Source organism: Homarus americanus, unplaced genomic scaffold (genome assembly GCF_018991925.1).
Source record: "Homarus americanus isolate GMGI-L3 unplaced genomic scaffold, GMGI_Hamer_2.0 scaffold19824, whole genome shotgun sequence".
Classification (NCBI taxonomy): Eukaryota; Metazoa; Arthropoda; class Malacostraca; order Decapoda; family Nephropidae; genus Homarus; species Homarus americanus.
The window spans coordinates 678,723-705,350 of NW_024746380.1; the positions used below are offsets into that span (position 1 = coordinate 678,723).

Below are 26,628 nucleotides of genomic sequence, written 5' to 3' on the forward strand. Positions count from 1 at the left end.
AATATCTCCTCGATATTGGCTGTGAAACTGATCATTTATCCGCTCTGATTATGCCTGAATATGTAGCCCTGGTCTTTTGGCTTATCTCGACCATAAACATTTGATTTGGGAGGAATTATGGTAATGTGATGTGTCAAACTTCAGCAGTTAACCATTACCTTCGTCTGGCAACCTTAGCTATAAACACTATACATGATAGATAAAACTAACTGTCTGATATACTTACCAGGGTGATATATAATCTCTCTCTCTCTCTCTCTCTCTCTCTCTCTCTCTCTCTCTCTCTCTCTCTCTCACTTCATTAATTTATTGTTATCTCCAAGGACCCAGTCGAGGAACACATTGGTCTGCTGTTAATGCGTTTAATATATCATTAGAGTGTGGCTGTAGAGTGGAGACAGCACTCTCCTCTTGTTCCATTAGTGAATGGTTCGATTCTCGGGCGCCCCCAGTTCACCCAGTTGTAAATGGGTACCAAAGTTTGCAACTTGGGGAACTCAATGCGGTCGAGTGCAGTACCGGGGTGGTGTGGCGGTAACATTAACTAATTTCAATATTATAAATTAATTTTATTGGAGATAGTTCATTTTACCGCCACACCACCCCGTTAAGTACTGTACTACGGTGTCCCTCAGGAGTCATTTAGTTTAAAACTCGGGTTGAAACACGACGACCCTCTTCAAAGGAAGATGTTGTTTAATAATACGGGCGTTAGTATATAGTGCTGTACCCTTATGGGCAGTCATGCATATGGAACCCACTTTCACTTTTCACTACTGTTGATGTTTACTCTATCTTACTGATTTTATATATTTTGACTGTCATGTATATTTTCTCTCATTTTTAATAATTTTGGAAGGTATCACGAAGACTAAATATCGCCAAGCCCCCCAAAAAATAAACCCATGATTATAGAAGCCGAACCTTATAATAGGGAAAAAAGTAATACCCTAAGATATTTTTTTTAGGTGGTGGAAGACTTTTCGTAGTTGACTGAGAAGACGTGAGGTAGTAAATAGTTCCTAAGTTTAGCAGTAAAGAGAAAATAGGGGCGAGGGAAGCAACACACTGCGGTGAAGGGAGAGTATGGGTTCACCTCTGAGATTAGAAGGGGAGAGAGTTAATAAAGAAAATTGTTCTAGTCTCAACTCTATCTAGTATGGTATGTAGAGCAGGTGCGTCCCAGTAGGTGAGGGAGAGCAACACTACACACGGGGCTCAGTCTCCCCCATGGATCGTCTCCATTCTTCTATTACAACATTAAGTTTTTTCCTAACTTGTTGATGTGTCAGATCTCTCTTAAGTGAGAATAAAGTTGTTTATTTAAAAAAAAATCACGCGATATCTACTGAAAACTGTATCACATGTGCATACATTTTTTCTGAGAAGCTGTAAGTAAAGATTAGTTGATGAAGCGCAGAGATAGAGTTTAACATCATCAACCAGACGAGAAGAATCTTAGACCCTTGATCAAAAAAATTTCAGTTTCTTAGCGATAGATATTGATGCCTGTGTCTTGTTCAGTTTCCAAGATAAAATACACTAATGCCAAGTGCAGTATATTTGAGGCGCGTACGACCAGAGTGGACAAAGACACAGAAAAAAAATTAGAAGACCTTTGGCACTTTAATCTCTGTGATCTGCCGCCCGCCACTCTCACCGCCTGCTCCACACATAGTGACGCGGTGGTTTCTGTTTTACTCAATTAATAGCAAAATCGACCATATTTCACATTCCATTCTAAGTAACCGAGTATCTCTCAGGTGCAGAGACTGTTTACATATCTGTTTTGTGACTAAATCTCTATTATGACCATAGTAGTGCCTTGTCCACTCTGGTCACACGCGACTCATTTCTTAAATTCAGTGGCAGAATCAAAGAACTGCTAACCGAAACGTATAATTCACGAGAAAGTTGGGAAAATTAATCAAAATTAAATTAGCTTCTCGTAGCATTTGGACTTTCTGGTTTATTTTTGCATTCACTCGCCATGTTGAGCATGCATAAACCAACACTGAGAATTGAAACAACAACAACATTGAAATATTTTTCTCCGGGGGCAGACGGGGAGGTAATGCAACTATTAATATATGATTCGGTTCAACAAAGTCACCCCAGCATGTTTTGACACACTTTTCAATTCCAAATGATTAGTTTTACAAGTCAGTCCCAGCTTCCTTAGATAAATAAATTCAGTAACTTCATCAAACCTCAATTTGTTTTTCATTATCCGCTGTCAATTTGTGATCCAATTTATGATTGACTATGGTCAATTTCAGTGTCAGTCCTACTCTTTTGGTTCTTACTTTCAGCTCTTGTGTATCTGATTAATAATTCAACTGAGTTTACATAAAATAATTAGGTTATCAGTGAAGTGAAGGCGCGGCCATCACTGAGGATATACATTGTTATGTTTGGTGTATAAGATCAGGGGTACCTCACCGGACGCAACTTAACTTTAGATATAAAACTGTAATCTTCGTTTATTTCAGAGGTTTGGTCAGGTGGACCATTCTATATTCCCATATAATAAAAAGTTGCATACAAATTTTATCCCACACATTGGTCACAAAAATATCCTGACGAGTGAGCTATTTAGGCAAGGTAGAAGCATATTTTTTTGTGAATAATGTAAGTTCGTGGCGCGTTATTGCATCTGTCACACCTTACGTGTATACCTGAATATTGGATTTACCTTTTACAGATATTTTGTGAAATCTGTCACCGGCGAATTTAAAAATGTATTGGGTGGATTGTGCAATATTTTCTTTTTAAATTGCTTGCATATCGTGTAGTTATTGTGGCTCCATAAAATTAATATTGCATGGAGGTTTTACTTCCATGGGTGAGTGTGTTGTTACCTTGTTTGGCATAGCCTTCTGAGACGCCGCCGAGAACATGAAGAACAACAACCACTACCAAGATTTCCATATTTTCACAATGCTGAGATGAAGAATTGTGATCGATTAGGGATCAAGTAATGGTTCAGTCCATTAACTAGTTGAAGTTCTTAGCGTCTAAAACCATAAGTAAAGTAAGCAAACATTGGTCTCGTTAATTAACAAAAGCCAATACAAAGGAAACAATGTATAAATGAAATGGCTGCCTCGTGGTATATATATATATAACCAGCTTATATCACCTACTTACCTACTTGATTATAAATAAGGAGTTCAGATGAGAGTGACAGAGACCAGCCACTATTATACATCACCGCTGGTCAATATCACAAGTAAGTTTGCACATTAACATTGATCTGGTCAATCAATTTGCACGCTCCACATTTCGATTTGTTATGAAAATCATTAAATATTCTCAGAATATATAAGATTTATTTTAAAGGAAGTTTTTTGGTATAGAATTTGTCCGTAGAGTACAGGGTATACTGTTATATGTCAAGATCAATAGACTTAAACTACATATTATTGAGAAAAATATATGGTGAATAAAAGAATAGAAACTCTCTATAAGATAAGATAATTGAACAACCAGTAATACCAGATAAAGTAAATCGTTCATAGAGTTTAGTAACACATTTTGTCTACTAAACTGTTCATAGTATTTCCGTCCACGTGGTGTGAGCAGCTACATGTCATCTGTTCTGGGATTTAGTGAGTCATAAGAGATAATGACGTTTATCATCATGATGTCGTGGACTCTGATGACCACAGGAGAAATAAGAAAACACCAAGTTCTCAAGCGCTTTCCTATAATTCACATCTTCGTGTTTACTTTTTTCATATGTGGCTATCAGCATATACATGAATCACGCGCACCTACAGAAAGACGTAATATGATGGTTTTTCTGTAACATCAGGCTAACTCTTACAGAAAACATTAGGCTCCCAACTGATATAGTTTTTGGTGTATGGCACTAAAACAGGAACAATAATTACTCAGTAAAATAATTAGTAAATCACAGTGAATGAAAATAATACGTTGTTTACAAATATTCTAATGGCTATGCAATACAGTGTAAAGTATATCCCTGAGTAAAGGTGTTGTGGTGAATGCCTTTTTAATAACCAGCCTTGTCTTCTTCACACTATCCTCTGCTGACGACATAACTTCTTGTTAATGAAATAAAGAATACTGATGGAGTAGGTTTTTGTGAACATTTAGTGATAATTAATCGCATCGGTTGCTGTTTAATTATGAAATTTCATCTTCTCTAATTATGCATTCACATCAACTGTAGTTACGAAATGACTAAGTCAGAGTCCTGTCCACCCCATCAATGATAATTCAGTGGTTTTGAAATAATAGAAGGCTAAAGGAAAGAAAATATTTATCGAATGAATTGAATTTCCATTTGTTATATTACATTCTATTGGAAAGGAATAAGAGGTAGAGCAGTGAAGGAGTGGTGACAAGAGAGCCAAACAAAGGTGTGGTTAGTGTGCCATGGTAACTGACCCGGAGTTAAGGCAACCAAGTTCACCACAACAGCGTGAACGTAACAACTAAATGTTTATGATGTGAAATATTAAACAAAAAGTCTCCATCCCAGTAATTGGTCCTGGAAATGATAAAGAGTATTAAATTTTGTTGTGTATCACGAAAAAAAATGGGTTTTTTTTTTACTCGTGTAGAAATGTTTGGTTGTTTGTATTCGTCCTTCAGTACACAAGTATAGCAGGTGGTGACGACTCGCATATATCATCATTAAAAGTGTATGGCGTGAAGATAAATTGTTGCTTTATATCTCGGGTAGTTTTATCATAGACGAAATCAGAGTTGTTTATAGTGTGTGTGTGTGTGTGTGTGTGTGTGTGTGTGTGTGTGTGTGTGTGTGTGTGTTAGTTTGATAGTGTTGAATGTCTTTATCTTCCACAATTAACTATATTGACCTCGAGTGACCTGAGCACAGTGTCCCAGAGTATTTATTTAACGGTGATGTATACATTTTAAAATCAATACAACTGTACACACTCACACACACACACACACACACACACACATACACACACACACACACACACACACACTTACCTTCACTGAGGGTGTACTCCATAACCTCATACACTGGTAGGTGACTTTTACTGCAGTGGTATAATTACAAGATGATGAGCGGGGTATCTGAGCCAGGCCATAACCGCACACATGTTCCCAGGAGAAATTAACACGCATGTAGGTCAGCCAATTACTGTTGAGAAGGTGGGGATATAGTGAGTCATATTATAGAGGGATAGAATGTACAGTACGTTGTTATTCTTGTACTATGGAGACTTAACACACACACACATACTTAAACAAATTACCTATAACATTCTTGGGTCTTCAACAGCCGTGTCCTATGTTCTGTGAAGGTCTTAGTCAAGCTTCTGAGTTTCTTTACTGTGGGCTGTCAGGCCAGAAAACACCGTGAGGAACCTGAAGATTAGACACCCTAGTTTATTTACTACACTAATATTACCTTGGGAGTTAGGGTAGGTTAGCTTAGGTTAGGTTAGGGTAGGTTAGGGTAGGTTAGCTTAGGTTAGAGTAGACTTAAGTAGTTTAATTTAGGTTAGGTTAGGTTAGGTTAGACATTTACTAAATATAACCCATTACCGATAAGATCAATGACTATTGTCTTATAATGTATAATATGACTTATTTACCTCATCAACATTTTATTGAAGTACTTTGTAATAATCGAACAACAGTCCGATAAACAAACAAAGTGTACTCGGCATTATAAAGCAAGAAAACAATATTTATCTAACTTTTATTATCAGCAACACATGTCTCTCTCAGTGTCATTGTAACTTTATCTGGTGAAACCCTCAATTACCCAAATAAGTATTATGTTACCTAAGTATAACCAAGTCTCGTCTTCTGTTCTTTTTGGTATTAGTCCACGAAAGTTGTGTGTATATTTTACTTTTCACGTCAAGATGACTTAGACATTTAAAATTTATTCAGGGATTGTGTAGACTATTATCATGTCACAGTGGAGAGTATGCATCATTATTTCTAACTACTTCGTGTGCTGAGCTGTTTGGTTTTAGCAGCAGGTGCGGCTTTATTGTGGAAATGTTCAGCGGGCCGCTCCTATTAAATATTTAGCTAAGTGAGGGATTTTGAATTTTCTGTATAGTACAAAGTGCCTGAAGTTATCAATCTTGACTATTTTAAGTACTATTTCATTCAGAAAGAAAAAACGTAAAAAGTAACACTAAGTTATCTTTACCTTTATGAAAAAAAGATCTAAAATATTAAAACCAGAGAATAATACTAACTTTTGAGCGGTTTGTATAGTAATGTAACATAAAACGGGAATACAACTACAGGTGTCGAGGAAGGGAACAGGAAGAAGACGAAATTTTTACGAAATATAGAAAAGCAAAATAAAAATTGTAATCTACGACTTTAAGACTGTTATATGTTAGATCTTGGTGAGCTGGGCAACAAATCTCAAAATGTTATGTTAGAAAAACGACGAATTCATGTAGAAAAAATAAGCTTAACTAGGTATAATCAGTCAGGATTTTCTAAATTGATTTATATTACATGAAATTCATTTACTTTTGCCCAAATCCAATGTACAAGTATTCCAACAATATCCTGAATAACCTTGGACAGTAATGTTTACGTTTATATGACCCGATCTTTCAAACCTTAGAGTACTATAAAACAAGTCAGTGTTTCCATAGACAATAGCAGAACACCTGTCAAATACAAGAAACATTTATGTGGCCAAATTTGAAGCGTCAGGCCTGACTATGCATCAAAATTAAGAGCGAAGCCGGACACTCAGAATGGTCCGGGGAATTAATCACGGTGCGGTCAGTGGCCACTTGCAGCTCCAAAACACCGAGCAGTATCGTCCGACGAAAATATCCTCCATGTGTGTTTGGTTCGTCCAGGCATTTCTACTGATTTGTGTTTGAGCGTTAAATAAGATGATGAGACCATAATGTATAATGGTAATGAATCATTACCATTATACATTATATCATTACTAATGATGGTTAATTCTAGTTTGGTCGTTAATTTTGAATGTTGTGGATTTAACTTTTGCAGCATAGATACATATGACTTACTGATCCTTTCGATTATGTATATACAGTATATATTAGGGTTCCCAGAGGTCTGGCGTGAAGAGCAACAGTCAACTTCTCTCAGCCTCACCACATCAGCTCTACTCCAGTAAGTTATGAAGGTAGCCTACACCCCCCACACACAACAGCAGCCAACACAGCTCTCCTCAAATAAGTTAATTAACCCCTAGGAACCACCCAAGTAAAGCAGACATCCTCCTGCTTCGTCCGTTCCATCACACCAACAAGAGAGAAATGAATCACGTGTACCATCAGTCATGAATGGAATTACATAGAGAGAAGAACTTCGTCTTATTTATTCCAGTCAATCAAAGTGTAGCCGTAAGGGAATACTTGACATTAGGTCCCGTTAGATCCCAATGATAAATCAAATCAGCTAATATGTATCTTTTTTACCGTGGAACCTTCCAGCCACCGTAACGGCCCTTAGAATGGCCGTAATAAGAACAGAAACAGAATCTACCTTTCTGTCATTCATTCTTCCTCTGCTGTAGGAAACATGTTCTGCCCTGGGATTTCCATTTTACAATAAGTCCTCAAATTATCACTCGTCTAATGTCGCTTTACGTCATTCAACATCACCTATCACCGTTCCCCCACCATCTCCTGACACAATGTTATTTAGTCATAGTGACAAACTATTGCTGCCTGGAGGGTTTTCTTCGTCCAAATCTATTGTCTCCTTTACCCCATTTCTCCATCTCATTTTTTTTTCATTATCTCATTGTTTTTATGCCATATCTCTGAAGCCTAATAAACTCTCTCTCTCTCTCTCTCTCCCTGATATTGCATTTATTTCCATTTCTCCTTCGTAAATCTGTTTTCCTTATTCGTTCTAACCTATTCACCCCAAACTTTATTCTCAAGTGCATTATGTCTGTCTTTTCTATCCATCCCCGTGTCAGCTATTCATCCTCTCATCCACTGGCAGCCATCTCTCTACCCCTCAGCCGTGTCAACCATCCCTCTACCCCTCAGCCGTGTCAGCCATCCCTCTACCCCTCCTCCGTGTCAGCCATCCCTCCTCACCTCTCCACCACTCTCTCTTTTACTTCCCTCACTAACCCACCCATGTAAAGGTTCAACAACTATTACAACAATGCACATTCTAATTAAACTCCCAATCTCACTAGGAATCTTCACAATTAACCCTTACATACGCTTCTCTTTACGTACACTTATGTTTTTATTTACACTGGAAACATTCTTTACACTTCATCCTTTATCACATCTCTCGCTGTTTCTACATTTATCAGTCTTTCTTTATATTTATTTATTTATTGTAATCTATGTTTTCCCTCATATGATAAATTTATGTAATGTTGAAATCAAAACATCTCGGATTTGGGATTTCAAAGTTGTAAGGTACTAAGAACAGTATCAGTCTATATTACCAACCTCGTCTGGGTAAACTGGATTTAAGAAAAGTATTGTACACAAACAGAAAAGACGCATCTACTGATAACATAAACAAGAGTTCTTCCTTTCCTTCTACACGTACCACAATTGTTACTGTGCTTTAAAATGATTTTCAAAGAACCCGCAGCAAAAATATAAGGCAGGGTTTATCTTATCATTTTATATTTACTTTGTGGCTAAGAAAATTATTTAAAGCTATTTTCGATAAACTGGATCCCTGGCTCGTAAGTCTGGCACCCCTGAGATCTTAAAATAAAAGTCTCGTGATAGAGTACAACAGGACACAAGGAGCCCTTTGTCTCAACCCTTCCAAGTGTGAAACTGTTTCCTCCAATCGACACAGTACCGACAAGACCACAACGATTTAGCCGAGGCTCCAGTTCACTGCTCCCACAGACCCTACGTGATGTGACTCTCAGATCTAGCGCCACGGACGGTATCCTCAGAGTAAAATTAGTTGACCTGGGGAGGATGGAATATAAAATAGTCTCCTGGATATTCATACCTTCAATATTCACCTTTAACAGCTACAACGAAGTACGAGTAAGCACAATGATCTCCCGAACTCTATGATAAAGAGCACCAAACACTGGAAAGGAACCAAGCTGCTGTTCACGTTTGATGATGATGCTCACAATATTACAGGTTAGGTAAGGTTAAACTGTGTTAGATAACGTTAGGTTAAGGTAATTTACGATTGGTCAGGTAAGGTTAGGTTAAAATTGGTTAGGTTAGGTTGGGTTGGGTTGGGTTGGGAGAGGCTAGGCTAAGTAAGTTGAGGTTAGGTTAGGTGAGGTTAGGTTAGGTTAGGTTAGGTTAGGTTTTGTTATGTTTGGTATCCCTGAGGTTAAACACCCCAGACATCATGAATTTTTGACACCCACAGACCACATGAAGTTTACACACCCCTGGACAACATTTTGCTCAAAATTTATCTTATTTATTGGTCACCCTCGACAAGATCTGTATCGAAAAGTTGAAATTATGATACGTCGTTGTCCTAAAAATTATAGGATTGTGACATTTTTATACATGATTTATATAATTACTATAAGGACACATAAAAATATTATGAACACAGATCTTTATTTTCCGTGTATGTAATTGTAATGATCAATAACACACACATCGAGAACCCAATTAAAAAAGCCCTTGCAGGTTTGTCTGTTCGCCTCGCCAGCATTAATTAAAACTGTGCGCTGGAACATAAGGATTCGAAAATGCTGATCATTTCTTTCGGCTTCTGTTTACGCTGAAGCTTATGACCTATCTCTACAACCTCACTCTCTTTCTAATTGACATTCGACTTTTATTACCTGTCCTTTCTCTATGACTTTGAATTTTTATTACTGCATTATAACGCTTGTTTATGGGATAAGTCATATGGCTAAGGCTGATTAATTTCCTTACTAACATTATTTTTATTATAATTAGTACTAGTAGTAGTAGTATGGTATGGTATGGTAAGGCAATAAGTAGTAGTAGTAGCCATAGTGGTAGTAGTAACAGTAGTAGAGTATAGTAGTACTCATAGTATTAATAGTAGTAGTCTCATATTTGAATGATGTGTCTCGAATTATGATGAAATTATCACCTGAAATATAAGACATTTAAATCACCCAAATCCTGCTGGTGAGAGTTGTGGGCTAAGGAATAACTTCATTATATTCCGACGTATTCACAGATAACAGAAACAAAAGAATAACAATGTTGTGGTCAGCTGGGAGAGTAAAATAATGCTATCTTAATCTCCCAATTTAGAACAAACACGTTTACTGCCTTATGACATGGCAATTATAATCTCTGTTTTAGATTATGCCTACAAAGTAAAAAATTAATAATCTTACTAATTGATGAGCTACAGTGTTACCGTCATAAAGGTACGAAACTTCTGCATGGAAATACATAGTAGAGAGAATAAAGGTTTTCCTGTATTGTTGACAGTATTGGACGTTCGCCAAATATGAAAGAAATTACAATGACGTAAAAGAAAGGACTAAATCTATTGTCATCTTAATGTTTGTTTCTCGTAATCTGCAGTTTTTTTCTTTGTTTTTACTTGTGGAGAGGAACATTCAATGTTGACTTCTATTCTTAATATCACTAAAAACAGTCCAAGAAAGTTAACACGACCAAAGTACAGTTCCGATACTGTTCCTTCTCAAACGTTTATCTCAACTACTAATATAGTATTCTGAATGAACGAGAACAAGAAACGAAAATAACAGTTGAATTCCTGTTATTATAATGTAATACTATATCACTTTATATCTTTATGAAATAATAAACTTTTACTATTTAACGTCTATACTTTACCCCCTCCGATCCAAGTTATCGCAGTGCTACCTGGTGGATAACGACCAGACTAATACATACATACATACATACATACATACATACATACATACATACATACATACATACATACATATATTCATACATACATATATCTTTGGGATACAATGAGTATTAAAAATGTGTTACGAGAGACAGGGAAGCGTTTAAGCCTTTGATCGTTGACATGATATACGAATTCATGCCAATTATATTAATTAGAATTTATTATCTAATCGGCTCATCCTCCCGTCTGCTTCCCTAATGTTAAACTTTAAAAAAAAATCAGTTTTCTACAACAACCTGCCAGCTTCACATAGCGTGGCCCAGAGAATTGTACTACAGCTCATTTTCGGATAAATAACTTGGAAGAGAGATTCAGTCTCCTAAAAGCGCACACGACACAACATAGAGAGAGAGAGGGAGGAAGAGAAGGAGGGAGGACAAAGTGATTATCATGTGCCTTCAGGCTCTACAGGCGACACAAAGCGCGGGAGAAAGAAGCCTTAACCAGACTCTAGCAGATTAATACACTTCAACTCCGACATTTTTTACTGAAAAAAGAAGACTCCTTAGAACAGCATTTCCTGGCGGCGCTACACAAAGAGTATTGACAGATGCGTCACGGCTCTATGCTAATATTACGCTGCGGCAAACGAAGTTTTTTTCATTGCGATGATACTGAGGCCGTTCACTGTAACTGTTGCCTCACACACCATGATACTGAGGCCGTTCCTCTGTAACTGTTGCCTCACACACCATGATACTGAGGCCGTTCACTGTAACTGTTGCCTCACACACCATGATACTGAGGCCGTTCACTGTAACTGTTGCCTCACACACCATGATACTGAGGCCGTTCACTGTAACTGTTGCCTCACACACCATGATACTGAGGCCGTTCACTGTAACTGTTGCCTCACTGTAACTGTTGCCTCACATACCATGATACTGAGGCCGTTCACTGTAACTGTTGCCTCACACACCATGATACTGAGGCCGTTCACTGTAACTGTTGCCTCACACACCATGATACTGAGGCCGTTCACTGTAACATTATTCAATTTGTACGACATCACCTTCTTGTATATATTCGTAATTAATCACAATATACTCTATAGTACAAATTAATTCCCTTGCATAACGATAATTGGCCTAATTTTTCTTTTTTATACACTGTTGTTGCTTAGGTAATTTTCCATATCCATTTACTGTATACAAAGCCATTGAAAAAAAAATGCCCGAATTTTTATTTAACACCACTTAAAATATAGGTAATATTTTTCAACGACTCTGTATACTTTATATAATGGAAATAACACTAAGGAAAATGAGAGACTGTTATTGTTACTGTTTTGTTTACAGAGCCTGTCGCCACCACAGTTCATCTTCTGGTACCACAACAACAAGATGATCAACTACGACCAATCCCGAGGCGGCATAACAGTCACCATGGATCACCAGGACCTTACCACCTCCAGGCTAACCATCAGTAACGCCAGTCTCAAGGATTCTGGCAACTATAAGTGCAGCGCTAGCAACATCACGCCGTCCTCAGTCAATGTGTTTGTCTCTGAAGGTATATTACAATGTGTGTGTGTGTGTGTGTGTGTGTCTGTCTGTCTGTCTCTGTCTGTATGTCTGTCTGTTTCTTTATCTCTTTATAGGTCAATGTGTTTGTTGTCTCTGAAGGTATATTACTCTCTCTCTCTCTCTCTCTCTCTCTCTCTCTCTCTCTCTCTCTCTCTAGATCCGTAGTGTCTTATAACTGAAAAGCAAATATCAAACTCTTGGTGTTCTTGTATTCTTTCTTTTTTTATATGAAAGTTTAGAATAGTGAATTTAATCAGAATGAAGTCTGGAAATACTGCTTGAAGTTTGGAATAGAGAATGAAGTTCAGAATGTTGACTGAGATGTGCACTAGCAAATCAAATCTTGAAGAGTGAAGGAAATATGGAATGGAGAATGAAGTCACCTTTTGAATAAGAATCCCATATCACCAAGAGCTAGGAAACGACCCTAGTCATAGCCTATATAATATTTTCCTAATAATTTTATAACTCTTTTCACATACCAATTACCAAGCAATTATGCCTTGTTGATATCAATCATTTCTGTCTATATAAGTTTTATCGTTCACCTGTGCCGTTTGTTTGTCCGAAATAAGTGTTGTTGACGAGTATGTCTGTTTTTGCTTGTTTTTCCATTGTTGATGGCTGAATGTGTTTGTTTTTTCATTGTTGATGGCTGAATTTTTTTTTTTTTTTTAAAGTTGATGGGTAAATTTTTAATCAGTGTTGATGGATGAATATTTATAATATAATTCAATGATAATTTTTATGGTATCATTAGGAACTTATTTTTTTAACCAGGAATCCATTATCTATTCTACTTTATTTTATCTATTTATCATCGTTGTTTGCATCTAAACATCTATCTTACTGGAAAAACAAAATTCTAGTGACCATTTTCTAGCCAATGTTTATCGCGTACAACATTCTTCATTTTTTATGTTACTCCGACTAATCATCATTACTTTAAAACATCATCGATTATGTCACATCTAGTAATCATGGTTCATTAAATTTCTCAGGCTAAACAATATTTTAAGCCTGTTATTACTAATTATTTTAAAATTATGTCACTCGAACTAATTATCATTGATTTTCTCGTTCACCAATCATTAGCTATTATGACCCTTAAATCAACCATTATTGTTCCTGTCTCTTTTAAGGAAGATTATTAAGAATTTTTTTTATATATCTATTCACCATAATTTATGTCTTATCCTCCAGTTATCACCAGTATCTGTTTTTACACATTTATTCTAATTTATGCTTTATGCACCAGTTACATCAGTTATCTTTATTATCCTTCTATAGTTATCATCGTTGTCGTTTTTCCTTGACGTGCTTTGATCTATCATGCCATTTATCAGTATGTATGTCATGTATATCTTCTTACGTGACAGGTAACAGGTAACAGGTAACAGGTAACAGTCACGTATCACCACCACCAACCACAGTCACTCAAACTACATCTGTCATTCCCACCTGTCATCTTTGTCTCACTGATTTCATTTGACAGAATCTGTGACACCCGCAATCATTACCTCATAGTAATCATAGTCAGGTGTTATTTTCCCCATAAGTCATTGTAACTCACTATAAACATGACTTTCTGGTGTGGTTCATGTCAGTTTATATCACTCACTTCATTCCTTATTCTCTGTTTCATTCATGTCATTTATTTTCTTTATTACACAGAGTTTTGATCATATATCTGCTACTCACTGATTTACTTCGCTTCTATTATACCTCACACACATATATAGCTGTTGATATCTCTGTTAGTGGTATACATCAACTTTGATTATGTTACCCGTGTTGTAATAGCTGGTGTTATAAAGGTTATCGCTCTTTGTGTTATACTTGTCAAATATTATTTTTTTTTCACCCTCATCTTTTGTCGCTGTTATTGTCACTCTTTAACAATTATTAGTTTTCTTATATCTTGATAATATATTTTTTTATTGTCACTCATAAATCATTATTTTTGTCACTCATCAATCACTAATATTCTTGTTACTCACCAATCGCCATTTTTGTCACTCACAAATCACTAATATTATCGTTCCTCATATATCATCATTGGTTAAATCATACGAGTTAGCATTATTGACATTATGACACAAACACAATTACCCTTGACAACGTGACATTCACACTAAGCCACCATGATTGATATCCTATCTTAGTGACATCAGCCATGCCATTTATGCCTATTGTCATGTTTCTGTCAACAGCTTCACCAGAACTCATACCATCGTCACCAAACATAATAGTTAATGGTGGCGGAACACAATCATCAATAAGTTATGTATCTCACCATTAAGTATCATTATTAATCACCTCAGTCTTATCAACAGTCATTTATCATGTGACTGACTGTTAATTTTTATCGTCGGTTTTTACGTCTGCATCAATCAACATCATTCATATCAAGTAGATCAGTTGCTTTGTTTACATCCCTACTCTATAGTTAATATATTTGTCCTTACTATCTATATTTTCCTACTCTAAATATTGTTCAGTTTATGTACCTACTCTATAATTTGCTTTCTATGTCCATACATCTTTTGCTTTGTTTGTGTCTACTTTATAGTTTCTGTGTAGCCTTATCAGATTCTTTCTTTATTTCCCCTTTCTATGTCTTTTTCTGTTTATGTTCCAACTCTCAACTTCCCCCATTCCACCAACGTTAATAATTATTGTTATGTTTTCATAGAACTTCCACCGATTCTATTTTCATGGAAATCAGAACGACTCATCTTTCCTGGAAGTAGATCTATTGACCCCTGTCACGCCTGAAGCACTCCTGGCACTTGCCCTTGTGTGTGGCCAGAGTGACATTTAAACTACAAACACTATTGGCACCTGTCTTATATGTGGCCAGAGTGCCATGTATACTACAGTTATTCCTGGCACCTCTCTAGTGTGTGTGGCCAGAGTGCCATGTATACTACCGTCACTCCTGGCACCTGTGTAGTGTGTGGCCAGAGTGCCATGTATACTACAGTTATTCCTGGCACCTGTCTAGTGTGTGGCCCGAGTGCTATGCATTCCACAACCACTCCTGGGACCTGTCCTTATATGTAGCAAGCATGTCATGCACTGCACAATAGCCCATAAAAGCTGTTAGTTCCTTTTGTGTATATTTCAGTCTCCCACACGTCTTACTAATCATACTATTAGTCCCAAATGCCTTGAACAGTCGTAATTTTCCTAATCTTTTGTTTTTTCAGTACAAATAATGAGAATTGTTAGAGTTTTATGATAACATAAACATACATAATACTCTAGTGTTTGTTTGATATGCTGGGGAATTCGCAAAGAGGACCACACCCACACACCTGCTCTAACTAGACACCGTGGGTCGAACACCTCCTACATCCCAAACGCCGCCATAAGCCTCAATAACGTGCTCTAGTACTGTACTTACACCGCCTTAAATCAGCTACAGAAGTTTTTTATATTTATATCATAATATAAGTACTGTCGCGAAATCGCCATCTTAATTCGGAAGCAAATGGTGTGCTGAAACTGTCATTGAAAATAATGTATCAGTATTTGTCGATTAATTATCAGAAAGAATTAAAAATCTGCATAAACCTATTAACATTTTATGCCGAAGTAAAAAGAAATATACTATTTTTTTAGCATAACTAATACAAATTATATCGTCAGACTGAAGAAATATAGCAAATAACACTTTATGAACAAAGATGTTTTGCATAATTACCATCAAATAACACACAGTTCCATAAAACAAACGTGTATCATATTTTCACCCGATTTAAAAACTATTTACATATAAAATATAACACAATCACCTTAGTTTTCATCAAGATGTAAATTTGTTAAAACAGTTTGAATGGCAGGAAGACAACATGAACAGCGGTAAAGAAACTCATAACGGATGTATAACCCCTATGTCATATCTCATAAGACTGGTCCTAAGATAATTTTAGCTCAGTTTTAAAAGAAAGAGTATAACTTTGTCCCTGTACTTGGGTAAAGTTTTTGTGTTAAAGTTCACTCGCCTTAAGCAATCAAGTGTTTGTTATCACCGTCAAAGTGCTTATGTTTCCGTAATATTGTTATCAGTTATCATCTTTCGTCTCTAACACCCATTAGTATATATATATATATGATTGTCACCCATTATCATTGTTTATTTATCTGATACCCATTAGTGATTATTCAACTGCCATACATCAAAATGTTTTATCTCTGACACTAATGAGAATTGACTGACAACATTTACCAGTGAGCCAGGAAGCGGCCGTTGTTACGAGGTGTTTTTTAAATAAGAATCATCATCATCATCACCATCATCATCATCATCATCATCATCATCATCATCATCATCATCATCATCATCATCATCATCGATTATACCCATAAAATCAGCGACCAGAATTTTTCGTAAGTATCTACGTTGTATCGTATTTACTTAGGAGAAAAAATAAATAGAATGAATAATCTTAGAGAATCTGGTCGTAGTTGGGAATTATGGTGTGTGTGTGTGTGTGTGTGTGTGTGTGTGTGTGTGTATGTATGTGTGTGTGTAGTGGCCTCTCTAGCATGGGGGTTAGCTTGGTCACCTTGGTCGAGATAGCCATCACGCCATCACATAATCTGTAATAATCTTAGTATGAACAAAAAACACAACATTAGTCGCAATAAAATACTTCTACTCATATTATTAGTGGTCCTATTTCTCCCTACTTGTTAATACCTATCTTGCATGACCAGTTTGTACAGCTCCTTTGAATTACATCTGACCTTTCCTATACGAAATTATATAGGTGTTACTTCCACGACAAGAAAATAAAAGAAAAAATCATATTGAAAAAAGGGACGAAATTATTGTACACTGAATGAGAGAGAGAGAAAGTGAGAGAGAGAGAGAGAGAGAGAGAGAGAGAGAGAGAGAGAGAGAGAGAGTAGAAAATATTGTAATTTTATAATGAAAAAAAGTAAACTACACTGACATTTTTGTGCAGAAGTAAATATTTTTTCTAGTATTGACGATTCGAGCAAAACGTGTCTTTTAAATTTTTACCACTTGCTATCACAGCTTAACCTCAGTAAAATTGATCATTATTACCCTATTATTACCCTTATCATTGTTTATGGTGTTGATATTCGCTATATTGTTAGTTACCAACACACATTATCATTATTACTAGCATCATCTATCACTATTGCTCCTTTTACTAGCTCCATTATCTTTATTACTAGCTCCTATTATTTTTGTTTACGTTACTAGCAGCCTATTACATTTGGACACTAGCTACCAGCACTCGTCCATACAGCTAGTAACTATCATATCACTACCACATGTCACTACAATTTATGTTATTCAAAATCTATTGTTATTACGTCCTGGCACCTGTTATCACCTGCCTCGTGTGTCAATTTTTTTTCAGTCCCCAATAATTGTACTTCTGGTTCCTGTGTAAAGGGTATTCTAACCTAACCTAACTTAACCTAGCTAACTTAAGCTAAGCTAAGCTGAGCTAAGCTAAGCTAAGCTAAGTTATCATTATTGTTATAACATCTATTATTACCTTTTGTTATAGTTATCATCATCGCTGTTGGTGTTACATCGTTACTAATGATGTACAGACACACATTGTTACCGCTAATTTAAGTCACTCGTCATCATTGTTCATGTTACCGTTGCACGTCATCAATAACTATGTTACAGTTACTCAGCGTTACAGTTAGTCACATATCCTCATCCGTGCTAACACTTGCCCAGCGTAACACAGGTATTAGTGACAGGTGTGTTCTTCCGTTCACAGGTGACAAGACAGCAGCCATCCAGCGGTTGGGTTCAGGCAGCCAGGGCCTGGCAAATGCCACTGGTGCCACCCTTGTCTCCCTCCTGCTGTCCCTGCAGCTGCTACTGCTGTGCTTCACAAACCTAGTCGTGTCCACTGGGACCTGATCCTCGTGAGCCGCGTCGTCCCTGCCACAGGAGCAGCCAACTTCTGCTACACTCGCTCTAGGCACCAATGTTAACTCTGCAATCATCCCCTGAAAACCTTTTTTATTATTATTTTTTTCCTGTGAAATAAATCCCAAGATTTTTTCCCTTTAGTCAAGAATTCATATCCAAATATTGTTTTTCTTAAGTCACATTATAAACAGTTTTATATGACCAGTTAACTGAGCATAACCCAAAGAAGTTTATACAATTTATCGATATTCAAATTATTAATGTATCATATTCTTAGATTCAACAATTGAACATATGGTAAGACAAATAATCTTACAGATAAATTATCATATCTGAAATTTATTTTAATGAAAAACAATAATATCGCAGTTTAGTTAATACTTAGAGACCACAGCAAGACATTAAAACTGGTGTGCAGGAAAACGTTTAAACTAGTGTTAATATTTTATTACATGGTGAAGGAGTGCCCCCGCCTCAGCCCTCGACCCTCCCCATGATGGCTGCGTTCACTGTTCCCACACACTGTAGGATTTTTTTGTTATTAATGTAAGTAGTTGTGTTTGGGGGTGAGGCGGGAATCCTCTACCTAATTCTACCGTCATTCCAGTTCATAATGGAAATACTTTGTTCTGTCTGTTCGTGGCTGTGTTGGTAAAATCAGACGGGCCAGACAAGGGTGCCCAGGCCTGGTGTTTTGGCCAAGTGGATAATTCGTTAGCTGATCCGTGAGGTCTCTGTTGCCTACACTGACGTTATCAAAGTTTATTCGCTCTGGGACCCAACTTCAGTACACAATTGAACTCTTCTTTAACAGAGTGTGGGAAACTAAATATGTAAACAGAAAAAAAATCTATCTGAATTATATCAATGAATATGGTGGAGTTGAAGACTGAAGAACTACAGACAGTTTTAATTTACACTATATAGAAAAAAAAAACAGTGCTTGAGATTCTGTGGACTAACAGCACTTACAACGCGACGATAAACTTATTGAAGAACTTGTCGTCAGCAACAGAGGCGTTACTGTCAATGATATAAGAAATTTATGGCTTAGTAAACTGGCCGGTGGTAAACATCGGTTTCTTGTAAATAATTTATAATGATAAATGGTTTAATATTTTACTCCCATGTACTTTCAATCATTGGTGTGGGGACGAGAGAGAAAAACAACCCATATCTTTTATTTAGCTTGTGAGGAAACAAATTTATGAGTTTCTTTTTTCTTACGGTGATCGACGAGTGGAGAATCAAATTGTCCAGGAAGGTGAAGATGTGTCCAGACTTCAGCCTCTGTGACAAGGAAGTGAGAAGAGCAGCTTCGTGAGCTTCTGTTCCTGACTAGTAAGGAACATGAGGGCAGTTTCTTGAGTTGCTGCACCTGTGTTGTTCCTGGCCAGTAAGAGACAGGGGAGCAGCTGCTTGTTGCCCCTGTGATGCTCCTGACCAAAGCAGGTTCATGAGTTGTTGCTTCTGGCCAGTATGAGACAGTAACATCGTCATGAGTTGTTGTCCTCCAAGATGCTCGCTGGTGGGGCTCTGGCCTGGCCGCCACTTGCCCATCCTACTTTCCTCTCAGTACTCTTATCAAATGTTCTCTTCACAGTGTTATTTATGAAACATTTTTTTTTTCGTAACATGGTGTTTGTCAACTCCTAATGAAGATGATATATTACCAGGTTCAACCGTAATTTGTGGTATGTGATATTCAGCAGAGGGAGAGCCCATTTGTACCTTGTGATGACTGGGACAGGGCTGGCAGGTACAAAGACCCTCAAGAAGATTAAAATGGAACTAAGACGGTGTATGATGTTGTCACTTAACATTAAGACAACACCGTGCGTGCTCTAACCCAAGATCAGTAATACATTATACACTAAATACACGTTGTGACATGATTAAAACATCTGTTGACGGTAACATCTGGTGGTGATGATGTTGACACACATGGTAGAGATGACACCTGCCAAGGGTGATACCTAGGGATGGTGAGTGCTTATGACAATGATTCACATCAACAGTGATAATTGGTTGACATTAATATATATGTATGGTAACACAACTGGTGATAGTGACACCTGACACCAACACCGCTGGTAAAGTGATGTTGGTGATACAACTGGTAATTAGTGACATGTTGACAGTGCCACACCTGATATATGACTGACTCTGGTGATGGTGATACAACTGACGAGATGGACAAACGATTTAACAGTGACAACAGTTGGAGATATTGACACCAGATCCCTGTAACACCTCTTTGTGGTAACACACCTGATAACTGTGACACACCTGTTGACTGTAACATACCTGCTAACTGACACATCTGCTAAATTGATACATCTGCTAACTTTAATATACATGCTATGACACACCTGCTAACTGTAGCATACCTACTAAATGTGACACACCTGCTGTGACACACCTACTAACAGTAACACACCTACTAACTGTAACACACCTACTAACTGTAACACACCTACTAACTGTAACACACCTACTAACTGTAACACAACTGGTGACGGCGGTGTTTCAGGTGGTTATGGTGATTCACTCTCAGAAAATAAAACATTGCTACGACGACTAAAGCAAATGACTAATTATATATAATGGCTGACCAAAATTACGGTGATTGGGATAAAGGTCAAGTTTTCTCCTGCTGTGTAATTACGTCTTGTAAGTGTTGTGCCTGGCTGGGGCGACCTACTGCCTGGCCGGCTGGCTGGCTGGCTGGCTGGGGCGACCTACTGAATGGCTGGCTGGTTGGCTGGGGCGACCTACTGGATGGCTGGCTGGTTGGTTGGGGGCAACCTATTGCCTGGCTGGCTGACCGGTGGCGACTCGAGGCCTGGCTGGCTGTGGGCGACTCACTGCCTGGCTGGCTGTGAGCGACTCACTGCCTGGCTGGCTGTGGGCGACTCACTGCCTGGCTGGCTGTGGGCGACTCACCGCCTGGCTGGCTGTGGGCGACTCACTGTCTGTTGATTGGCCTATTACCGACTTGTTCATTTTAAATCGAGAAAACCCCACAATATATATATATATATATATATATATATATATATATATATATATATATATATATATATATATATATATATATATATATATACTGTGGATGTGTGTGTGTAATATAACCCCTGTAATGTAACCCTGACCATCTTCATAGTGAGATAGACAGACGACAGGACAACATCAGTGCACAAGAGGGCCGCTCAGCACTGCTCACTTCATTCTCTAGTCTTATCCTCTGAAGCTTTGTAATTGGTTGTAAGTTATTCATCAAGTTGTCTTTGGTGTTTCCAAGCTATATGTAAATACTGAATTGATATTCCCATGAGATTTTGTATACAAATATGTATTAAATTGTATATTTTATGATATATTTCTTGTTTTATTTTCCCAAGTTCATTGTAAGCATGAAAGATGTTTATAGCCGTTTATATATGTATGGATAACGAAACATAGGTCTGTCTGTGTGTCTGTCTGTGTGTCTGTCTGTGTGTCTGTCTGTCTGTGTGTCTGTCTGTGTGTCTGTCTGTCTGTCTCTCTGTCTCTCTGTCTGTCTGTGTGTCTTTGTGTCTGTCTGTCTTTCTCTCTGTCTGTGTGTGTGGGGGGGTTATAACATGATGATCACGGAGCATAGAAACAAAATATCATAGAACTGGTAAAGGTGCAGCAGCGGTGGATGAGTGGAGAGAGAACTCATTGTGCTGTCTCAAATTCAACCCAATTATTCTTATATTCTCCCTCCTGACTATTGTCCATTAATATTATTCAGTCTACTTCTCCGTAATACACTCATTATGCTAAGGATTATATCACATTCAACTCCTTACTTAAAGATATCATAAAGTCACTATATTACATCAATATTACCGATATATCTAGATTATATACATAACCTATAATAGATGTTAATAATTATAGGATCATTCATTCATTAGTATTATAAGAGACTAGAGAAATAGTCTTTTTATTTTTTACCTTAAAGAAATTCTACCACAATTACTAGTATGAACCACAATGTCATTTTAATATATCATGTCAGTGGCTGGAATTAGGTTGTTCATATCACGCAATAAAACTGACTTCATAAATCTTTGTTTTAAATATAAGTCTTATAAAATGAGAGCTTACTAATGTTTCATAGTTCAGGGTAGAGAAATTACATTATTCTTTATAAACATTTTCTGAGAATTCTGTTCATCTTTCTCTTATTTCTATTAGGAATAATGAGAACTAATTTATATTGCATTTGTTGTGGCCTTAGTGTGTTTGTGTATTGTTAAGTTAATACACAAACCCCTGCTTTATGTGTACAAGGAAGAGGAATATCCAAAGTATCTACTAACTGTCGGTACAAGAGATGAAGTTGTGAGTATCAAAAAAAACATTATAGTGAAGTATTACGATAATTAACATACATACACCATACAATGTAAGCCTTTGATCTCAAGTATTACGAGACACCTGGAGGGCCCTCACCTGGCAGACCATTAATTGAAAAGTCAAATACTGACTGAAATTCTAAAACAAAGACCAATTTGGCCTACACCATGAAGGCATAGCTATTTACACGTCCAAATAACATACGTTCCATGATTCCAACACCTTAAAGCAGATTATAAAGACCAGTTAGTAAATGACAACCCCAGTCAACACGCAACCTCGACTCAACACAAAGCAAGTCCATATAAACGCATGAAAAAACCACAGTACATAACACAGAATAACAAATGATAGGATATAACACATGCATAAATAACTTTAAGAAGAGGTCACACAACACGGCATATGATAAAACCAGGTATTACACGATAATACCCGATAACACATTAGAGTTTCAGGTGATAACGACTGTACTTGATGATACGTGGAATTTGCCACCTAGCTCATGACAAAACCTGATACATGCAAACGCCAGATGCATGTAAACACCTTATACACTAAAAAGTCCCTAATTATGTAGTCAAAGTATCTAATTTTCCATATTCTATAACTATTCAGTATTTATCTAACTTAACCTAACCTAACCTAACCACAGAATTTACATACATGATATTAACATAACACGAGAAAATATAAGCGCACAAGATAACTCCTGAACAAACACAGATATTTCCAGTAAGGTTAAAATGAATCGTGTGATCAGGACTTAGTCTTCTGAGGTTATGTCACGACTCTTATAAGTCTTTACCTTAAGTATCTTTATGTATCCGTATGTGTTTACAATATTTTCTTCTAAAGTGACAGACAGATAAACGTATGAATCTTCTTTACCAGAATAATAAATAAATATTTTTACTTCAAGAATATTTAAGCTCCAGCGATAAGTTCAACTGTCTGTCTGTCTGTCTGTCTGTCTGCCTGTCTGTCTGTCTGTCTGTCTGTCTGCCTGTCTGTCTGTCTGTCTGTCTGTTCACCTTAACACTCGACTCTCCTCACTATCATCCTCTCAGGTCAACTGGCAAGGTTTATCTTATTAATATTGAAGCATTTATGAAATACAATTCAAAGTAAGAGAAATATTGCTTTAACATCATCCCTGACTTATTATACCGATAACAAACATCAATAACCACCTTATCTAATTACAATTATTATATTAGAATCTTTTACGAGGTAGTACTTATCTAATAACATTCATAATATGAGAAGCTTTTACGAGCACTAGACAGACTAATAGACAAAACTGTTCAAGAAACACAGATTCAGAAAAAGACGGTAAAGTGAGCACCTTGGTATTGGCCGAATGACTTCAGGAAGTAATGAACGGTCGTTGAAGGTATATAACTTACCCAGATCACTCGACCAGGGAACGTTTAGGCGGTAACCTGAAGTCTCCACCTCTCTTTGTCCTCACTTTATCCAGACTTGGTAAAATGTTTGTTGTGACCTTGACCCCTGACCTCAAATTTAATTTTTTTACTCTGATTGTAATTATTTTATTTCTCCAACAGTTTTTGCGTAATAGATATCTTCCTTTCACGTTGTCTATATACCAATAATTATATGAACATGCTTTGTATATTCACTTAAGGGTTGGCACTAAGAATGGTTCACAAGGATCAATCTTAGTGTCACCCTTCTGAACCATTCTTAGTACCATCCATATGGAACAATCTTAGTGCCACCCATATGGAACAATCTTAGTGTCACCCATATGGAACAATCTTAGTGTCACCCATATGGAACAATCTTAGTGTCACCCTTATGGAACAATCTTAGTGCCACCCTTATTATACTTTGCCATTGCGATTTCATTACTGTGCTACATTAACTGAGGTCTTTAAGCTCGTAACTAAGCCAACAACTTAATCGACTCTCATGTCTCACATATATTTACTTACTGAGGACAAAGTGTTGACTGTACAACCAATAATTATATTTCAGCAGCAAATGGTCGGCCTTGACGTGGTATTTTAGCCCTCCAAGGTGTATTTTATTATTATTATTATTAGTAGTAGTAGTAGTAGTAATAGTAGTAGTAGTAGTAGTAGTAGTAGTAGTAGTAGTAGTAGTATTTGTATAATTCAATGACACTTATCACCTCAATGTCTGCAGGTATTTAGCCCCGAATATTAGCATACATCATCATAAAGTGTAAGAACAGCCACCAAGCGGAAAGTGTTGTGAATTAGGAGACATTTATTGGTCATCAGTGTGAGAAAGATCAACATATTTTCTCTCTCTTCTGTGTGTGTGTGTGTGTGTGTGTGTGTGTGTGTGTGTGTGTGTGTGTGTGTGTGTGTGTGTGTGTGTGTGTGTGTGTGTGTGTTACTGGTTAAATGAGACACCTATTGATTTCTACTGGAGTTTTCTTGTCTACAATAAAGTCAGATGCGTTTCGAGAAGTGAATGTCGTTGCATTAGTCCTGATGTTGCTGTAACAGAGACGAACTTTGAAGAAAAAAAACTAGACGTTCATTTACACGGGAACTTCTTTAATTAAATTTCACTTTACTCTGGATATTCTTAAATCAACCATCACAGGTAAAGTTTGGTTTCTATATGAAAAGAGAATCTTGGTTTGGTTGAGAGTTATAAAGTAAATATGTTTTAATGGTTACGAGTGTGTCTTTCCAGCCTAAGTTACTGAGGACTGGTAATACCAACGATCGAAGTTCCATTACTGGGTTTTGTAGTCTTCAACGTCCACAAGATATACCTGAAGCAACACAATGGAAGAGGAACGACTGATAAGAGGAGGAAGAGGCGGAGGTGAAGCGATTATTCCCCAGGAGATTACTCTTAAATCGTTTGAAGGTGAGGTTAAAACGATCATTACTCGACCGATTTAAAATATTCTTTCTCAAGAGTTCACATTTTTCTTCCCCAGGTGGTTAAGGCAACTCTGAGATACACACACACTCTCTCTCTCTCTCTCTCTCTCTCTCTCTCTCTCTCTCTCTCTCTCTCTCTCTCTCGGCTTAAAGTAACCCTCTCCAGCCGCAAGTATAACGATCCCTTCCTGAAGATTTTGGGCCAATGCCTTTATTTTGGAAGCCACTTTACCTTGCCCTCCTACTCATTTATTGACATTATTGTAGAATCAAACTAAATTTACTTACTTTCTTGTAAATTCGAATCCTATTTTTTAACTTTAATAAGAAATCAAAGCCAAACAATTCGGTTGTTATGAGCTAAGCCAAGACAATTCACTAAAAAATGATTAAAAGACGGGTGGTGGGGGTGGTGGTGGTGGTGGTGGTGGTGGTGGTGGGGGTGGTGGTGGTGGTGGTCGAGGCGGTGGCGGTGGCGGTGATGGTGGCGGTGAAGGTGATGGTGACGGTGACAGTGGCGGTGGTGGTGGTGACGGTGATGGTGGTGGTGTTGGTGGTGGTGGTGGTGGTTTTACTATTGTCTTGGAAATTGTCATCTGAGTGTACAAATGGTATTTTCTCGTGAGGTTATAGTGACCCAAAACCTCTGGGTGGTAGAGCGGCTCACTCCAGGGTAGAATTTAAAGTAGCTCTCTTCACTGAGGTTGGGCGGGGCTTATGCAGCAGTTAAAGGGGACTTTTCTTGGCGAGTTAGGGTGATTCTTCAGGCCGGTTAAGGTGTCTCTCCAGGTGAGTTAGGGTGAATCCTCCAGCGAGTTAAGTTGATTCTCTAGGCAAGTTAAGGTGACACTGCTGGTGTGTTAGGTGAGTCTTCTATCGAGTTAAGTGACTCTCCTGGTGAGGTAAGGGGAGTCTTCTGGTGAGTTAAGGTGAGACTCCAGGCCAGTTAAGGTGAAGTACTCTCTTGGCGAGTTAAAATTACTTTCCCTGACGAGTTAATGTGAGGAAGAGTTGG

At 37.4% G+C, this 26,628-nt stretch overlaps 1 protein-coding gene across 1 annotated transcript in view; it reads left to right on the plus strand.

The window, feature by feature from the left end:
• Positions 1–21,710, plus strand: part of LOC121879223 (zwei Ig domain protein zig-8-like) — a 69,447-nt gene extending 47,737 nt beyond the window's left edge. The window contains exons 5-6 of the mRNA XM_042385820.1: positions 12,165–12,378; positions 18,173–21,710. Of these exons, the coding sequence (XP_042241754.1) occupies positions 12,165–12,378; positions 18,173–18,318 (360 nt within the window). The 3' untranslated portion in view covers positions 18,319–21,710. The remainder of the gene's footprint in view (positions 1–12,164; positions 12,379–18,172) is intronic.
• Positions 21,711–26,628: the final 4,918 nt, after the last annotated feature.